Source organism: Phaethon aethereus, assembly GCF_964289735.1.
Source record: "Phaethon aethereus genome assembly, chromosome: 2".
NCBI lineage: Eukaryota > Metazoa > Chordata > Aves > Phaethontiformes > Phaethontidae > Phaethon > Phaethon aethereus.
Genome location: NC_138582.1, coordinates 144390367 through 144409173, shown reverse-complemented (window position 1 = coordinate 144409173; position 18807 = coordinate 144390367). Strand labels below are relative to the sequence as shown.

Below are 18807 nucleotides of genomic sequence, written 5' to 3'. Positions count from 1 at the left end.
AGGGCTTGAGCAGAGGATCCAGCCCTCCTCCCGGCTCCCCTGGCCGCTTCCCCGCCGCGACCCGAGCGGGGCGGGAGGCTCCGCAGGCCCTGGACAGCTCCTGCTTTGAAAGCCGTCGGAGGAGCGCCCTCCCGGCCGCTGCCAGCCGGCCGCCCGGCGAGGCTCCCGGCCGCGCAGCCCAGAAAAGCAGGGCGAGGGGCGGGGGACGTCTGGGAAAAAAAAAAAAGGAAGAAAAAGAAAAAAAAAAAACAGGCGACGAGTCAGATTTTCCTTCCGAAAGCCTCAAAGTGTCCACGTCCTCAAAGCATGGAACCAATTTCACGCCGCCGCCTCCCTCGCTGCCCCTCCGCCCCCTCCGCCCGCTGCCAAGGCTGCCGCGGCGGGCTGGAGACACGGGGCACGTGACGGCCTGGGAGCCGCGCGGGCCCCGCGGCCGCCGCGCGCCCATTGGCTGCGCCGCCGCCGGTGACTCGCGGCCCCGGGACCCTCCTGCGGTATAAATAGGGCGGACGGGGACTTGATTAATTTAGCATCCCGGGCAGCAGGTTTCTGCTAAGTTTGGAGTTACTCCTCAAGACTGTATGCCTGCGTCCCATAGGTAATAGCTAACCACCGACCAGGGACTCTGCACCACAAGGAGTCTGCATGTCTTGCAACTAGACATGCTCAGCTTTGTGGATACACGGATTTTGTTGCTGCTTGCAGTAACTTCATACCTAGCAACAGGCCAACGTAAGTGCTTTTAGCTTGTTTGTGGCATGGGTGGTGTCAGGGGGTGGCTGTCCTACTCTCTGCGCTCTATCCAGACGGCTTCCCCACAGATGGTAGTCTGCGGGGAGCGGCAGCTTTCCCCAGCTGTAGAGACCATCTCATAGAGCCGCCACCTCCGTCCCAGATCAGAATCTAGCTGCTTTTTTCTTTTTTTTCCCCTCAGAAATAGAAAAGGATGGCAAAAGGCCAAGAGATGCCCTCCTCTAAAAAAAAAAAAAAAAAAAAGGAAGACGGGCTCGTATGCAAAGAAGGCAAACCCCTAATTCAAGCGCCGGTGCTTGAAGGCTCGGAGGAGAGCGTTTACGGCGAGCGGCAGAGCCCAGGCTGCACGCAGGCTGCACTTCTGCCAGCTTCAGGCGCGCTTTCCGAAGCGGGGGCGCCGGAGGAGCGGGGAGCGGCGGCTCAGCCCTTCCCTCCCGGTCCTCTCAGTGCGGGACACCCCCCCCCGCGCCATCGCCGCCACCGCCCCGCCGCGCACAGCGGCGCCCCCTGGGGGCGGAGCGCGGTCGCTGCGGCGCGCCGTGATGCTGGGCGCCTTCCGACCTAGCGCGGCGGGGGAAAGCTGTTCGCAGCTCCCCGGGTGGCTCCCCCCACGTCGAGCTCACCCTCCGGCGGTGTCCGGAGAGGGAAAGACCCTACGAGGCAGGAGGAGGGAAGCAGGGAAGGAATACTGCTTAGCTCTAGTGCGAAAAGGGAATGGGGCCCCCCGAGGTGCGGCGCGGCTCCCCGCCATTCGCTGCGAAGAGGATTTAGCCCCCACCGGCGCTGTCGGAGAAGCGCAACTCTCCTCACACACACTGCGGTGGGAGAGAAACGCGCCCCACGCACTTCGCTGGGGGAGAAGCAGAGCCTTCCCCCTGCCGGGCAGCGTCCTGTGAAATCCCCCCGGCCCCCCGCCGCCGTTCCTCTGGAGGACTGGCTTTGACCTGCAGTTTGGCCGCCTTCCTCGGCGGAGGAGGGAGGGAGCAGCCGTGCGGTGCCCGCTGCGGGGCGCGGGGTGGCGGCGGGACGGTGAGGAAGCCGTGGGGATGGGCGGCACGGTGGCCGTGGCTCGGAGGAGGGCCGAGGGCCCGTTCTGGCGGGGCCGTTCTGGCGGGGCGGCCGGGTTGAGGCCTGTGCCGGCGCCCCGCAGCCACCCCCATCCCCCGCCCCCGGGACATTTCCCCCCGCGCCCCCCGGTGACGGGCAGTGGTAGCGACGCCTTCGCAAAGGCTGAGGAGACGGAGCGGTTCGCGTGCGGGTCCCGCCGCACCGCCCGCCCCCGCTTTTCCCGAAATGGGCAGTGGCCAGTGTCACCGTCACCTGGGGGCAGTAACGTCTTAATTTTATGTGGCGTTAGCACAGGCGGCCGGCGTTCTGCTGTGGTATTTCAGTGCTTTCTAGCGTTCAGCGCTTCAGTGTTGTTACTTTTTTGCTGGGCCGTATGAATCATCTGGCTTTAGTGTGATCATACCTTGCCAAAGTGACACTTGGCGGAAAAACACCCAACAGCCTGTTAGTTAGTAATCGTGTCAATCGCTGGTATTAAAGTGCGATGCGAGACTTTTTTACCATGGTAAGTTTCCGCCAAAATAGATTTTTAATTGTTTGACATTCAGAAGACAGCATCTCCGACTAATTAACAAGAGTGTACTTAGTGGTACATACAGAGAGAAAGTTATTTGCTAGTTGGTGTTTAATAGCTTCAAACTGTTCTCTGTAACACAGTAGAACATTTTACAGGAAATTGTGGAAATAGGTGTGTTTGGGTAGAACCATTCCCCGTAAAAAGTGAGATGGGGCCATTTCTATTAAAATGTAAGATTACTCCTACAATTTAATATCTTCACATGTGTCAGCCTGTCTGGGTTTGTTCATCTGTTGCATGCACACATATGTGAAAATATATATGTGCATTTTTTTCCATGGAGATATGGAATTTTTTTCCATAATTCAGAGCAGTCATAGAAAATAGCTGCCTTTTTACTGTATCAAGCATATTACTTGTTTTAATTTCATTAGCAAGTCTGTTTTGAATTTGAAATACATAGCAATCTCACCTGTGAGTCTTTCTAGTTTAAGATAATCACCTTAAAAGTAAGAAATTGTATTAAGAACCTGTTTGTTGCATTAAGAAAATTGTCAACATTGCATTTTGATTTAAAAGCGTTGAAATATAAAACTTGTAAAATAACTGAATCCCCACTCTAATCATCTCCTTTTTTTCTTTCCCTTCTTTTTCCAGATGTGAGTGAGGTCAGTATAATTATTTTTTTTATCTAATATGTAACACTCAACTTCAATTAACAGGCTAGACTTCTTTTCCGTGCCAGTATTATTTATTAATGTTAATTCCCAAGATGGTCATGGAAAGATACCAATTAAATCCTGAAGGGACTGCCTGGAAATGTACCCACCCCAATTTCTCAAGTGGGACGGCCTTTTTAAGAGACTGCCTTCATAGGTGTAAAGACCATGAGGGGAAAGTAACAGAGCAGTGGTGTTTGGGCATGATACCTGGCAGTTTGGATTGGAGATGACTGTACTTTAAAGCCTGTCTTCCAGTCTAAATTTCATTGCACAGAAGGATTATGAGAGAACTCAGGTGTGACCTTTTTTATGCTAGTTTTGTAGGTTGTAATAGTTATGAAATTGTCAGTGTAAAAATCAGTAGAACGTTCTAACGTAGTTACATGTGTCATTGCTATGTAATGAAGTCCTAGCCTTCATGGTAATTTAAAACCATAGGGTGTACTTAAAAATACTGTACTGAGAAAAATTTCAGTTATTTAAGAAAATGAGTCTAAGTTTGTACATTATTTTCGTTTAAAATATGGGGAGGAATTGTATCTTTTTTTTAAATTTTCTTCTTTATTTTTTTCCAGGTACCTGCAGGGCGGAAGGTAAGCATTTTTATTTTTCTTTTGTGGAAATGGAGATGATACCAGATATTCTTAGGCAGATCAATATTTTGTTGAATATTGAATGAAAGGAAAAGTGACTACATTCATTATTTCCAGTGCTTCCTGAGAAGAGCAGTAGCACTGAGATGAGAAGGAGGTAAAAAGAAAGGAACAGTGAGTGCAACATCTTAACACCAGGGTAAATTCAAATACTGGATTTAAGCTGCTTTACCCAAGAACAGAACTAAGCCTACCAAGAACTAAACTGCATCAAAGTAGCATTCTTGTTCAACCAGAATTCCTTTGGAAAGATTTAGATTAATTGAACAGTACAACAATATCCATATTGGATAAATAGATTTTATTTTATTTCTGAGAAGTCACTAATGTTAAGTTAGAGGCAGTTATTCATTAGAGACTAAAACCAACTTTGCAAGTACTTCTGTGGGCTGAGCAGTGATACTTTCAACTATGTCGTAATGACAGTGACTAATCTATTTCCAGTAGCTTATTGTGGAAAAAGAATATGCTGTTTGTGGAAAATAGCTATCGGACTTGTATGTGCAATCTTCTTTCCCTTTTTCATGTACACTAATTATTTTTAATGTGTCTTTTTCCCTGTATCATCCTGGAAAACTTCCACGGTAGCTCATTAAGTTTTATTTTCTTCCAGCAGGGCCCTAGAGGAGACAAAGGACCACAGGGAGAAAGGGTAAGGAATTAGATTGATGTTCAGTTGTTTGTGATCTTTGAACAGCAGTTGTTGGAAGATGAGTAGGAAAAAACTAAGTTTAGGCAGTGATGTGAGATTAAATGAATGTACCTGTAGAAGCTTGTATGTACAATTTCATTAAAAAGAAACCAAGCTATCTATGTACCAAATTATGCTCCTTCACCAACCTAATTATGGTCATTGGACCTGAGCAGATGTGGTTGAGTTCAGACAGCAGCCTAACACTCCAAGTGATGGTTTGAAAAACTTCTTTCCAACTGCCCACAGTGGAAATAGTGCATGAAAATGCAGAAGGGAAATTTGACACATGAAGATGTAGGCTTTGAACTATATGGTGTATGGATAAGCTCTCTACATCAAACCCGAATAGACAAAGCTAATTTTGAGGGTCATTCATTATCTGTGCCTCCAAGGATGACTTGAAAAAGCTCTCTTCTTGGCAGCTAGGCATTTGTCATCCACCTTCTATTAGTCAAAGCAAATATTGTACTGTTAAAGGCTACTGTAAAAGTAACCATAAATAAGGACAGTTGAATAATTTAATTGTAATGTTCATTCATATTGCTGATACCTGCTTTTCTGATTTGCTTCTGCATCGTTGCCGCTTTTTGTAAAGCGGCATTCTGAAATTCACATCCTTATCTGGGCAGTGTGTATTTATCATGCATCTCTTTTGTATCCTCTGAAAATGCCATAGTACTGATCGGTAGCTCTTGAAGATTTCTTAGATCATAATATACTGACAAACATAATGGGAACTATTAGGAAGAATGTATGTGTATGGTCAATTGGATATTTGCTTTAGGCTACCACTAACTAAATTTGTTTAATGAAATGAGATACATGCTTTGTCCTGAAGGCAGGAAGCCTAATTCTGCTCCTTTAGAAATCCATGGCTTTTATTATGGATTTCATCTAGCACTGAACTGAGTCCAAAATACAGACCAAATTAATTACCTCACCTCAATTGCCACGATGGCAAAACTTGACCAGCTTTGTGCATTGAGGATGAAAGAATATAAAAACAAATGTTGCTGGACTAAACACATGTAATTTCAAGCTGTTGTAAAAACTTATGACAGTGGTAGGAGAGTGACAGTATAAAAAAATCTGTAGAAAACCATTGTTTCATTGTCATTGAATTTGCAGTTATACCAGCAAATAGTCTAGACTGATTAAAAACTGGCCTTTGACTTACTCTGTATCTATGTTAGTTGGTACCAGTAGGGCTGACCTCTGCCAGTCCTCAGTTGGTCAAATTTTAGGCTCTCGGTAACAGAGCCGGACAGGCTGGGTGGGTCTACATGGGTCACTTGGTGTTCATGCGTCCAAAATTTTGTCGCTTAAAATGAAACTTCTCAATTTGGAGATTACACTTTGGTAGCAGAGATCCAATATTGCCCCCATAAATCTTCTCAAATATGAAACTACAGTAAATATCTGATACAGGTTGTGGCAAGGCAATGTAAATTCAGGCTATTCTTATTTTCTAAAGTTAGCCATTTATTGAAACTGCATACATAGCACTGCTGTAGTGTGTGCTGTAGGTGCCTGGTTGTTAATGAATGTGTCACTTCAGAGATTTCTTTAGCCACTTCTAATGTTCACTTTATAATCCTCTTTTTGACTCTAGGGTCCACCAGGTCCACCAGGCAGAGATGGTGAAGATGGTCTACCAGGTCCTCCAGGTCCCCCCGGTCCTCCAGGTCTTGGCGGAGTAAGGCATCCAAGCTTTCTATTACTGAAACTGATAATCTGTGCTTTGTGACTAAGACTAAATGCATATCTGCCAGAAAACACTGATGTTGCATTGGAGGAAACATCCTCTTGTGATCGGCAAGAAATTGATGGTCCCAGTTCCATGAAACTTTCCTTGAGATGTATATTTTCCATGGCAAATTTGGATTCTGTATTCAACAGGGACTTATGCGTAGGAGCAAATCAACCCTGTTAATTAGCATTACATTTCTACAGCCATAATGTGTATGCATTAGGAATCAACAAAACAAAACCTGTGCTGTTAAGTAGATGGGGAAAAGAAATGGCACTTTGTAGCTGGGTTCAAGAGACAGCAACTGTGTTGGAATAAGCTGAAGAAGACTACTCTTAAGCTGAAAGTCTATACTTAAAAGTCCTTTAGAATTTAGAGTATCTTCCTTTAGAATTTTTCATTTCTATCTGTATTTATGCTGCAGAACATAAGTGGACTGTGTTGCATACACACTTTCTGCAGAAGTGTCCATCATGTATTCTCTGCAGAATGCTGGCTTTAACTCTTTGCTTGACATGAGCTTGCACAAGGAGCATGAGGATATAGACAGTGTCATATTGATAGAGTTTGGTAAATCCTCCTGCATAGAAGGATTGCCTTTGATATGAATAGCAATAATTTATTTTCCTATTAGCAAACCCCAAACTGCTTCCATTAATTTCTATTATTTTAATATGCCAATAAAACAAAAAGAGGATTTTCAATTGTGTTGTATAGAACTTTTTTCCATTTTAGTGAAGAGGGAAAATGTACTCTAGAAAACTAGATGTACATTTGCCTACAAAACTTATAGTGATAAAAGATCAACAATCCAGTGCAATATTTCTGAGGCTGTATGCTCCTCAAATCTTTTTGAAGCTGAAGGGCCCCCCTCTTGTGATAGTCAGGGCCGGTACATGAATTTTACTTAGGCAATGCGGTGAAAAAATACACATAAATTCTCTTACAGGAAATTAGGCAGAACAATTTGAGGGTTTCAGGAAAGGTTTTGATTTTAAATGAGCACTGAGTTTCCATTCTTAATTTTCAGTTCACACTATTGCAATGCTTTTCTATCACTACTCCATAGATATTTGAGGCCATTATGTGAAAGGGCCTTCATAGTAAAATCAAGTCTTTCTGGAAACAATTGAATAGCAATGTGTTTATAATAGGGCCATGTTTACTGAGTTTTAAGTATACTGCTTTAACATACCATATAGCAAGTATAGGAAGTCAGATGACCGTTAGATGTAGAGTTATAGTTATCAATACTTTTTAAAGTAAAATTTTCAGTTTTTTAATTTCAAACTTATTATCACCCACAGAACTTCGCTGCTCAATATGATCCATCTAAAGCAGCTGATTTTGGCCCAGGACCTATGGTAGGTATATGATTTAACACTTGATAACTTGCATAGTGTTTAATAATTTCCTTTGAGTCTAATCCAGCTGTATTAATGCAAAGCATAGTTTTAAAATTAGTGTTTTGATCATATATTGAGTCAGACTGTAAACTGATCCTTTGATGTAGGACAATGTGAAGTTTTTGAAATATAGTCCTAGGACTTGAAATATGGTCTTGGGACTGTATATTTAACTTGCATATAGCACTACTGGTTCTTGTGCTTTCATTCTGTCTGTTGACCACACTTTTATGAATCAGTGAATCTGATGTCAGATAACACGTGTACTTGGATATTGTATTTCTTTACCCATACTGAGGCAGAAGATTTTGTGTTTTAGGAATGGGATCATTGTAAAGCTGCTCGCTAAAGCAGACATGGGTCTAGAAAGTAACTCAGTATCTCAGCTCCAGGTGGTGACCATTTTTCTCTCATGGCTGTACAACCCTTTTGATATCCTTGGATTGCACAGGTTTGGTAGGAAATTGGCCACCACGTTTGGTTCTCAACAGGTGAATGTTAGTACTTGCTACTACAAGGCTGTTCTGAGTAGGATTTTTTATCAGTTACTGTATACTGTGTCCAAAAGGACATTTAAGGAGTCTATTCCCTCTCCACATGAATTTCTAACCCTTCCTGATGTTAGCAGATATTTTCAGTGTACGTAGATAGCAGAATGTGGGTTAAATTCACCACACACACTGACATCACAGACAATGAATCTGATGGGTGAGCAGCAGGATGAAGACTGCCCAGGATTATTCTGGGTCAAGTGCTTGTTTCCATTCCTAAAAATAGTGTAATATTAAATGAATTTTTGAAAATATTTTGGCATCCATTTAGATACTAAATATAGGAAAGTAGAGGTATCTTTAATCATGTTGTGCCCTCAAGTGTCTGACAATAAATCAGAAGATGTACATGAGGATTTATTTGGGGTGTCACAATTTCTAAATTCCAATTTTTGAGTCCATTAAGGTTCATCTGACAGCAACAGCAGCAGAATCTACCTACTGTGAGGAATTTTTAAGTTTTATAAAGAAAATGTGAGAGACTGGGAAGATAGAAAAGGAGGGAAAACAATTATGGAATATAATTTATGAAGAGATTCACAGGGCTTATGCAGCACATATGATTCAGACTATCCAGAAACAGTTATTTTTCCTAGAATTGCTGCATATTTTTATAGCCATGCGATTGCTTTAGCTTCCATAAGTAAATGCCTGTGTTTAATATGCATTTATTCTCCTTAATAAAAAGTATTCAGTCTTGTGGGAAAACTACATAAGCTATTGAAAAGTTGGTCATGATTTTAATCAGGTAATGAGAAAATCTAAAAGAGTTCCCAAGAAGTTTTAAAACCAATTAAAAACATAATAATTTCTGTTGAAACATCTCATTAAACATTAATTTGGACAATAGAAGCCTAAATTAAATTTCATTTCAAAATTGTTTGCTTGCTTAGTAAAGTTTGAGGCAACAGCTAAGAAAGTGCAGTAATCTATGGAAATTTTCCTTTTTAAAAGTGATTTCTGACCCTTTTTTTTGAGATACACATAAATTCTAAATTCAGTCAAGGAGAGTATGTTAGTGACTTCTTCTGGAGATGAAATGAAGAGAATTTAATCAAAAACAGAAAACAGTGAAGTATTTAAATAGAAGTTGATCATTATTTGAAATAGATGTATACACAATATGTATGAGTTTTTTGATTTCTTTCCAAAATTATTTGTGAACCTCCCAGTTCATTGTAATACTGCCATTTATATACCTTTTTTCCCCTTTTACCTCACTATCATTTTAATGATCCTTTTGTCCAACATCTCTTCTTGAAAACCATGATAAAATTGAGAAGCCCAAAAATACAACCTTTCTTAATGGGTTGTTATGACCCTCATCTTTAAACTCTGGAAGTTCGTGCACAGGAAGGGATAGGGTACTTGCTAGTAGCTTCTTAGCACTTGCTAACAAGCCAGAATAGATTAAGAAACCTAATCACAAAGTTGCCAGCCATAATGATACATTCCTAATCATCTCACTGGATTCTGCGCTGGTTCATTACCATTAGTTTGCACTTGGACTGCCTGTGCAAATTCATGCAGATCTCTTAACTTCCTCTAACGTGATTTAGACATTGCACACAGGAAACTGTAATGTTTACCAATATTTTAGGAATAACAGGAATTGGTGTTATAGATGAGTTTAGGTAATGGTGATTTTTTTAAAAGATTTTGTAATTTTTCTCCCCTAGGGTTTAATGGGACCTAGAGGCCCACCTGGAGCATCTGGACCCCCTGTAAGTACAGTCTCATCTCTCCTAACATTAACATACCTGTAAAATCACAAAAGAGCTTGTTCAAACACTAACAAAATCTTCTTCCTCTTCTAGGGTCCTCCGGGTTTTCAAGGTGTTCCTGGTGAGCCTGGTGAACCTGGTCAAACAGTGAGTACAGTTTTGACATACAGACACTGCTAGCATTAGAAATAGGACACCAAAGTAGGCTTGCAATGCTTAGGTCCATTTCTCGCATCCATATGCATGTCCTTTAATGTTTGAATTGGATATTCCTGCTTGATCCAGAGCTGAACTCTCAGATCCAGACTCGTTCAGATTCGAATCATAAAATGCAAAGTCAGTTAGGGTGGAAGGACCTTGCTTCAGTTCAGGCTCCAGCTATGCCCCAACTCAAGTCAGAAACCAGTGAAAAGACTTATCTGAAGAATAATGCTTTAAGTAATCCTCAATCTACTTTTAACAGGGTCCCCATGGTCCTCGTGGTCCCCCTGGTCCTCCAGGAAAGGCTGGTGAAGATGTAAGTGGTTATTAAATATTTCTTATCTCTTTTGGGACTGTGATTCAGTGCTAACGTTAGGTTATTGTTAAGTTAAGCATTCTATTTGCCATCATTTTTACATTGTTTTATAATATTGGATAGAATAAATAACACCCTGAAAAAAAATATTTTATAGTATAAGAGATGCTCTGTGTTGGAAATATACAGAAAAACGGATAACTTCAAAACCTCTCCAAATACATTATTTAGCTTCCTGAATACAAGAAGAGGGAAAATCTAAAGCTAACAAGCTCTCTGTATTTATTGAAAAAGAGAAACTTTGCCAATGACTCTTTTTTTTTTTAATGGTTTATTTTGTTATTTTATAAAATTAGTTTTCCTTCTTAGTGCATTTTTACTGCATATTTTTTAGGGTCACCCTGGCAAACCTGGAAGACCTGGTGAGAGAGGTGTTGCTGGCCCTCAGGTATGTAGCAATCTATTGTATACAATACAAAACAGTTCTCTTACTGATGAAACCTAATGACACTTCTGAATTGCACCACATTAACAGTCTAGTAATATTCTCGATAGGCATTAATCCAATTTCAGTTCTTACCTTCAGGGATATCATATAGTTGTGGTTTTATTTTGTGGTTCCTCCCCCCCCAGTAAAGCTAGTATAATTAGTAACAGAAGTGACATAGTGAGGAGTTACACAGGAGCAGATGAGCAGGCACCTTGGCATAGAAACAACTGTGCTATCACATGTTAATACATGAAATTTCTGAGATTCAGAACTGGAAAATCAGGTTAATTTCTGTTAGTCTTGGAACAAGTCTGGTCCTGGGACGTTAGGGAATGGACTGGGTTCCTCACTTCAATGATCACAGCCCAAATCTACTCATTAATTTTATTAAAAGACTTATACTTTTTCTTTCTTTTTAACTGCACTATATAATATGAGATACAATCATTCATGCGCTCTGTGTTTTTAGGGTGCTCGTGGTTTCCCTGGAACTCCTGGTCTGCCTGGCTTTAAGGGAATTAGGGTGAGTCTATACATACTTTTTCCTTGAACAGTTAAGACTGACAACACTTCAACATACTGAAAACCCCTGGAAATCCCTTCAGGGTTAAGAATATATATTCTAAGTGCATGAACCTCTTTGAACTTTTTAATATCTCCTGATATGCAAGAATGGTTTTCTTTTTTTTTTAATCATAAGATTATATTAGGAAATAATTTGGTATGGGAAGAATGATTTACCTTACCAGACTAAGAGTTTGTGTATAGCCATTAGTGTATAGCCATTAGTGGGAAAATACATACTTAACATTATTTTTCTACTCAATATAGGGACACAATGGTCTGGACGGTCAAAAGGGACAACCTGGTACTCCCGGCAGCAAGGTAAAGATGAAATCTGAAAACGTAGGATGCATTTGTAGCTATTTCCAGCAAAAGGCATCTGAAGTCCCCTCCAGTCAATCTTTTAACACTGCTGACTTAATCACAGGAGATGTGTATTCAAGAGCTTTTAATATAACAATAAAAAGCTCAGATACTAATACTCTGTATTGCTTGTTTCTAAGATCTTAGCACTACTTGCTTATAGAATTATTAATTGTAACATAGCATTCTCCAATATCACTGCAAGTCATTAATCTCCAAAAAAGTTCAGTAATCTCCAGACTTTGGAGATTAAAAGCAGATAAAGCAATTAAGTAAAGGAAAGAACAGTTATTAGTAAGAGTGCTAATCTGACTGGAAAACACAGGCATCATAAATCAAGGCCACTCATGATATAACTGTGACAAAGGCAGTGATGAAGGCAAAAACTTGTGCTGTTCACAGCACTTAAGACTAGGTGCATTCAGATATATTCAGGATACCAGTGCTCTAGGACAAATCTTGTAGTTATAGACCAGCCTAGACCAACTGCAGGTTTGTTGAGAACATTTAATACTAAAGGGAGAGGAGTCATATTTTAGTGGCTGTCACTCATATCTCAGTTTTATTGGTCTGAAGTTGAAAATAACTGAGGGGGATCCTTATTTCCAGCCATTTGACAGGGACTTTGTCAAGTTAATCTCAGGCAAAAGCATCATTCTGCTTCTGCTCTACCTAAAAACCAGCTGCTGATTGATCTGCGTGGGTAGCTGACTATCCAGGCCCTATCTCTTAGGTGTGTGCTGCAGAGTAAATCAGAATAAAGAAAGGGAGTAAAAAAGCTGAGACAGGTAAGTGAAGTGACTTGCTCTGATTGTCCTCTTCTCAGAGGATTCCAGTTGGCCAGTTTCAGTATATGGAACAGTCGCAGGGAGAGTGACAGTCGCTGCACCCTCAGGACCTGATGTGCTGTTCTTGTGTACTGTGGTGTAAGTGCTACAAGAAGACAAGGACAGTAGGATCCAACATGTGAATATCTCTCTAGATGGTGTTGTGCTGTCTGTCTAAAGCATCCTTTAAGTAATTCAAGCCTGCAAACTTTTTTTCATAGGGAGAACCTGGTGCTCCTGGTGAAAATGGTACCCCAGGACAACCTGTAAGTATTTACTGATGCTCAATTTACTAATGAAAATTATAATCTGATAGATATGGTTCAGCCAGCATTTTGGTTGGTTTTTGTCATCAGTGACACTCCAGCTAGCTAGATACTCTAATGTAATAGTATGTGAATATTTAGAACAGAATTGCCCGGCTGCAACAAACTTCATATAGAGACTTATCAGAAGGAAAAAAAAACTATATATCTTTGTTCAGTGAATAGGTATAAATGAGTTAATTTAATTTTTCTTTCAGGGTGCTCGTGGTCTCCCTGGTGAGAGAGGAAGAGTAGGTGGCCCTGGACCAGCTGTAAGTGGCTTCCCATCTGTCTGTTTGTCATCATGACCATCCACTTAACTGTGGCTTTCTCTGATTTTTGAATCTCTTTTCAAACTCTTGTTTACCATGTTCTTTCCTCACAGGGTGCTCGTGGAAGTGATGGCAGCGCTGGCCCCACTGGACCTGCTGTAAGTTCCAGTCTTGATCTTTGACAATTTTGTTCCCTTAGGCCTTGTGTCCCCCTTCCTGTTTATAGAGGATTTCTTGGGCTTCTGAGAAGTTGTTTGTGTGGACAATTTTAACACAGTTCTTTGTTGCTTATCAGACCATCACAAAAAGAATTAATAAAACATAAACCCTTTGCAGACAATATCCTGAGAGCCTGAGAATTTATATTAAACATATCTGTATCAAAGGAATCAAATATTCTCTCATTTGCACTGGTGAGTTCATAGAGAAGCACCCAATGAACAGAATCCTCATTTTCAACAGTCAAACAGAACAGTTCTCATCCCAAAACTAAAAAAACTTTATACCTTTTAACAGGTATATACTGTGCACCTGTTGCAGATGACTACAGTTATATACATCCTGAAACTGTCACAGGCACTCCAGGACACAGCTTTGCACCTGCAGTGTTGTCCTGTCTGACTAACAAGAGTTAAGCTGTTTCATTCACCGCTGATACCCGAGTTATGTGAGCTAGTGTGAAAGGCCAGAATGATCCAACTGTCCTGATCTGATTGGTAAACAATAACTATTCTAATAAGTACTAATCCACTGCAGATTTGCCCCTTTAAAGGGAGTTATTGTTGCAATAGCACACCACTGACTTCGGTAAACCTCATTTATTTCAGTGAAACAAATGTGTGTACAAGGGTATCATTTCAAAGCTGGGGGGAAAAAAAAAAAAAAAAATCAGGAATAGCCCAGAATAGCTTTTCCTTCCTGCCTTCAGAATTTGAGTCAATGATGAAGATGTACTTGGTTCTGTCAATTCTGCTAAAGTTAATTTTAATACTCCTTGTCACTGCAAATATCTATCATGCTTTAACAGAGTGGAATGTTAGCAGAGGTACGAATTCACTTCAGTTCTCCCATATGGGGCATTTTAAAAATATATGTAATTTGGCATTTGAATTGCAGGCAGAGACATTATATCCAAGATCTGATGTTATACTTTGTAGTAGAACCAAAGCATTTTAGCTATCTTGAAGGCAAATAAGTTACCATAGGAAAAATATTCTGGAGCTGCTGACTGCAGAGGCGTTCCTCTGAAAGGGCAGCAGCAGAGAGCTGCATTGGGTCCCAGCATCTATGCCAGGCTAAAGTTATTTTTACACATACTTAGGTTATGATGCTATGAACATTCTGTATAGCACTTATTAACACTCTTTTTTAAAATTAAACCAGAAATACTGTTACATTCTCCTTGCCACTGGGAATTTAAAACATAAGAGAATGACTGTAATGGAAATTCAGAAAGTTTATACATGTGTTACAGGGCATTTAGTCTTTTTTTCTTCGCTTATGCAAAACCAGTGACAATTATGGGTACCCAGTTTATAAGAACCACAGTTATGGTTATAGAATGTCAGAAGCCAATTCCTCTTTGCTACACCAGCTGACACATTTTATTCCCTTGGATTTGTAAGGCAGTTTTATAATATGTATTTATAATTGAAAGATGTTATCTCACAAAAAAAGTAGGTATCAGTCCCAAATAGCTATGAATGGGTTGGATATTTCATTAATAATTGAAGAAAAACTATGTCTTTGTATGCATTAAAGAGTAACAAAGGCTGTGAATCGATCAGCATATCTTCTTCTGTGCTGTCTGTACTGTACTGTACACTAGGAAGCTCGTCCCATCACAATGACAAATCTCACAGCAATAGCTAGACACAGTAGAATTGGTAAAGGCCCTCTTCAAGGTGACGTGCCATGGCCTTTGCTATAAGAAAAACCCAGCCTAATGAAAGGTCACTGGGACTGCACATGTTCACTGCCTCAAAATGTGTACTCTGGGTATGAATCAAGATTTTTAATCCATTCGCATGTTAGAATCAACTCCTGCCCTCAGCTGCTGTTAAGCCTAATCCAATTTGTAGTACAGTCTTACCGACTTCAATATAAGTTGTGTCAAGCACTGGCTTGTAAAGTGATGCAGAGATCTTACCAGCCCTCTTCCCTCTTCCTTTCCTTCCAGAAGGACTACTGGTGTGAAAGCGTACACCCTTACCCCTGCCCAGTAAATGTGTTGGTAACAGCCACCTAAGACTTGCAGTTGCAGGATGCAGAGCTCCCCTTCATTCATTGTGAGACTGTACAGCAAGACATCTTGCCTTGCAGATAGATGCCTGCCTCTGCCCAGGTGTTTGGCCTCAAGGCAAGGTTTTACCAATCATTGCTTAATTCACACTTTCTTAGCTGCACTGCAGATGTTTTTCAGCGTTGACCTTGCTCTTAACTGTTTGTAGTGAACCAAATCTGTCAGTCTGGAATTGCAAAAGGCAACTGATATTCTGAGGTGATAACGGGAGGAAATGTCTAAGTAAATGCGCCTTTTTTGGATTGGTTTGCTTTAGCAAGCAAGATGCTTCTCTCATCACTGAATACTTTTACACAACTGCTTCCCTTTCATTTCCTAGGGCCCTATTGGTGCTGCTGGTCCTCCAGGCTTCCCAGGTGCTCCTGGTGCTAAGGTATGAACATCTGCTTCTACTGGTACATCTAATAGTAAAGATGAACTATAGTAACTAGTGTTGCTAGGCAGTAGAAAATCACCCTTTCTGAAATGGGAATGCTTTCTTATCAAGATCACGATGAGGATGAATCCCTAGAGTATTTGGAGAAATCATATATGAATGCTATTTTAAAATACAGCAATTATTTCACAATGAAGATTGATGCTAGGCAGGTTCAGGAAGACACATAATCTCTTTCTTTTTTTTACTGCTTCCTACATGGTGCAGTTGTATACACCTTATACAGGTGATGTGGATTATGAAAAATAAGAAAAGTAGCAGTTTACATCACAGAAGTAGCAGAGCACCAAGAAGCCACATTTGACTGTCGGGCTCCTTCCAGCCTAAATTCTTGAAATTAGAACGGAGAAGCTTTTCAGGTTTAGGGCAATACCATTTTCCTCTTGCAGACTGTAACTTAGATGATTCAGTTTATTGCTCAGATCTTAGCCTTTTTACCTGAGTAATTCATTATTTTCAATTTTACTTTGTCCAAGGAAAGACAGAGGATTTTGGGCAAGTGTGTCCCGTATAGTGCATTTAAAAATTTCACTCACCATTTGCCAAGAAGCTTACAGCTGCATATACTTACATGTAGCGTGATACAAGTTTTCATCGATAACACAAATGCACAAACTCCATGTCACCACAGACAAAACTCTTATCTTGATCCACCTTTAGAAGAAAATAGAGTATTGTATGCTAGATCTCTTAATATTAACTGCAGGGAAGATGAGGAAAAATTGAGATCCAATTCTGGTTATTTTTGTCAAAGGCAAGACTTTTGGAAACCATGAAGTCTTCTCTGATGCAGATGTGAGTGTGGTTACAGCATGTAATTTCAAGAGAAGACTGCCTACATGTCCAGGGTGAACTCTGACTATTTAGAGAATTGCTGGAGAGAAGTTGTCATTATATTCATTTTTTTGTAGTAGACCTAGGGAATACAGGCTTCTGAGAGTAAAACCAAGAACCCTTTTTCATGTCGTTTACTCCACTGTGAACACTATGCTACAGCACTCTGATCAGGCATCGTTTTGCATTTTGCATCAGTGCAAATGGCATCTAAAGGTGCAAAATAATGGTCAATTAGGTCTTATACTCCGTGAGGCATCTCAGGCCAATGCTGGAAGCACATGGCTGCAGATCAGACTGTAACTGTAATCCTGATTTTCCAAGTCAACCTTCTGTGTAATCCTCAGTGATAGTGTAGCTTCTTAGATATGCTAAGCATCTGTTATTCCCATGTTAGGCATCAGCTTTGATGGGGCCTAGCTGGGCTTTCTAGTTTCAGTGCCTTTAAAATCCAATAAAAGCTCTTAGAGCCTTGATTTCCTGGCCTCTGAAGTGGGAATATATATCAGATTTTCTCCTTAATGCCAGGATGATATAGGATTGCTCAACTATTGCCCTAACACTGTGTACACTGATAGAGGGCTCTATCCTTCTCTCAAACAGGGTGAAATCGGACCTGCTGGTAATGTTGGTCCTACTGGTCCTGCTGGTCCGAGAGGAGAGATTGGACTTCCCGGTTCTAGTGGTCCTGTTGGCCCTCCAGTGAGTAACTTGTCAGACTTTACCTGTTGTCAGACAGGTGCACTTGAGACTCTGCATTAACCAGTATTGTCATCTTTCTTAATAGGGCAACCCTGGTGCTAACGGTCTTCCAGGGGCTAAAGGTGCAGCTGTAAGTACAGCCTTACTCACACTTGTCTGCTCTAAAAAAAAATTTAAAAGAAATTAGTTAAAGCAACAGAAAAGATAATGGGCTCATAATACCATTTTTCCCCTCTGTTGGACAGGGTCTTCCTGGTGTTGCTGGTGCTCCTGGTCTGCCCGGTCCCCGTGGTATTCTTGGTCCTCCTGGCCCTGCTGGTCCTAGTGGTGCTAGAGGACTTGTTGTAAGTGACCTAGTATATTGCATGTCTTCATTTGAAAATTGGACACAGTGTCCACAGTTGTAAAAAATTTCCTCTGGATATATTTTTGGATTTAATGCAGCCATTTTTTTCTTGCTCCACTATAATTAACACTGCAGTTCATTTCAGTGTCTCACTGATTGCTTCAGATGCTGAGACTGGAGGTTCACTTTGCACTCTGTTTGGGTGCAAGGACTGTTAAGCTCTGACCATGTTGATACTATCAAGAGAGATGTGGTAGCAATCTCATAATCAGGCCCTCAGTGGGTATCCTCAGTAGAGGAACTGGCCCTGGATATTTCATAGTTCAATTACTGCCATGTCTAAGTGTCTTTATCGTGTTTCTTTTCATGCCTGTTAAGCCAAAAATACAGTTATGTTCATTGACCATTTATCAAAATAGAGGCAGGTATGGCACTGGATGATTGAAGAGCCTTTTGATTAATGAAAAAGTTGTCCAGGTAGAAGTGAGATTTTTGGAACGATGCTTAATTCTATGATGTCTTTTTGTTTTGGACTCTAGGGTGAACCAGGCCCTGCTGGTGCCAAGGGAGAAAGTGGTAACAAGGGTGAGCCTGTAAGTATGGCAACATGTGAAGGTTGTTTCAATTAATAAGGCCTGATAGTAACTGCAACACAGCATCTGATATCTTCTTTTTCTCTGTTTGCCTAAAATAGGGTGCCGCTGGACCCCCTGGCCCTCCTGGTCCTAGTGGTGAGGAAGGCAAGAGAGGTAGCAATGGTGAACCTGGCTCTGCTGGTCCCCCAGGCCCTGCTGGTCTAAGAGTAGGTTTTCTTTTCATGTTCCAGAAGTAGAAGCAAAAAGGAAAGAGGAAATACAGCTAGACTCAGAAAGGCAAATTAAGTAATTACAAGTAATTAAATTTACATCAGTGCTCCTAAGCAAAGTTCATTTGCCATTCTGTGCCTTTTGATTAGTTTTGGGATCAAATCTATTTTAGCTTTGTATTAATGCTGTTTATTATCTTATCCCT

The 18807-nt window shown here is 41.1% G+C and overlaps 1 protein-coding gene across 1 annotated transcript in view; it reads left to right on the top strand.

The window, feature by feature from the left end:
• Positions 1–662: 662 nt before the first annotated feature.
• Positions 663–18807, top strand: part of COL1A2 (collagen type I alpha 2 chain) — a gene marked incomplete at its 5' end in the record, with an annotated part of 40376 nt that continues 22231 nt past the window's right edge. The window contains 21 exons of the mRNA XM_081996507.1: positions 663–732; positions 2996–3006; positions 3636–3653; positions 4330–4365; positions 6020–6103; positions 7465–7521; positions 9794–9838; positions 9932–9985; positions 10302–10355; positions 10750–10803; positions 11315–11368; positions 11677–11730; positions 12821–12865; positions 13123–13176; positions 13290–13334; positions 15798–15851; positions 17352–17450; positions 17536–17580; positions 17696–17794; positions 18336–18389; positions 18491–18598. Coding sequence (XP_081852633.1) covers positions 663–732; positions 2996–3006; positions 3636–3653; positions 4330–4365; positions 6020–6103; positions 7465–7521; positions 9794–9838; positions 9932–9985; positions 10302–10355; positions 10750–10803; positions 11315–11368; positions 11677–11730; positions 12821–12865; positions 13123–13176; positions 13290–13334; positions 15798–15851; positions 17352–17450; positions 17536–17580; positions 17696–17794; positions 18336–18389; positions 18491–18598 — 1194 coding nt within the window. The remainder of the gene's footprint in view (positions 733–2995; positions 3007–3635; positions 3654–4329; positions 4366–6019; positions 6104–7464; positions 7522–9793; positions 9839–9931; positions 9986–10301; positions 10356–10749; positions 10804–11314; positions 11369–11676; positions 11731–12820; positions 12866–13122; positions 13177–13289; positions 13335–15797; positions 15852–17351; positions 17451–17535; positions 17581–17695; positions 17795–18335; positions 18390–18490; positions 18599–18807) is intronic.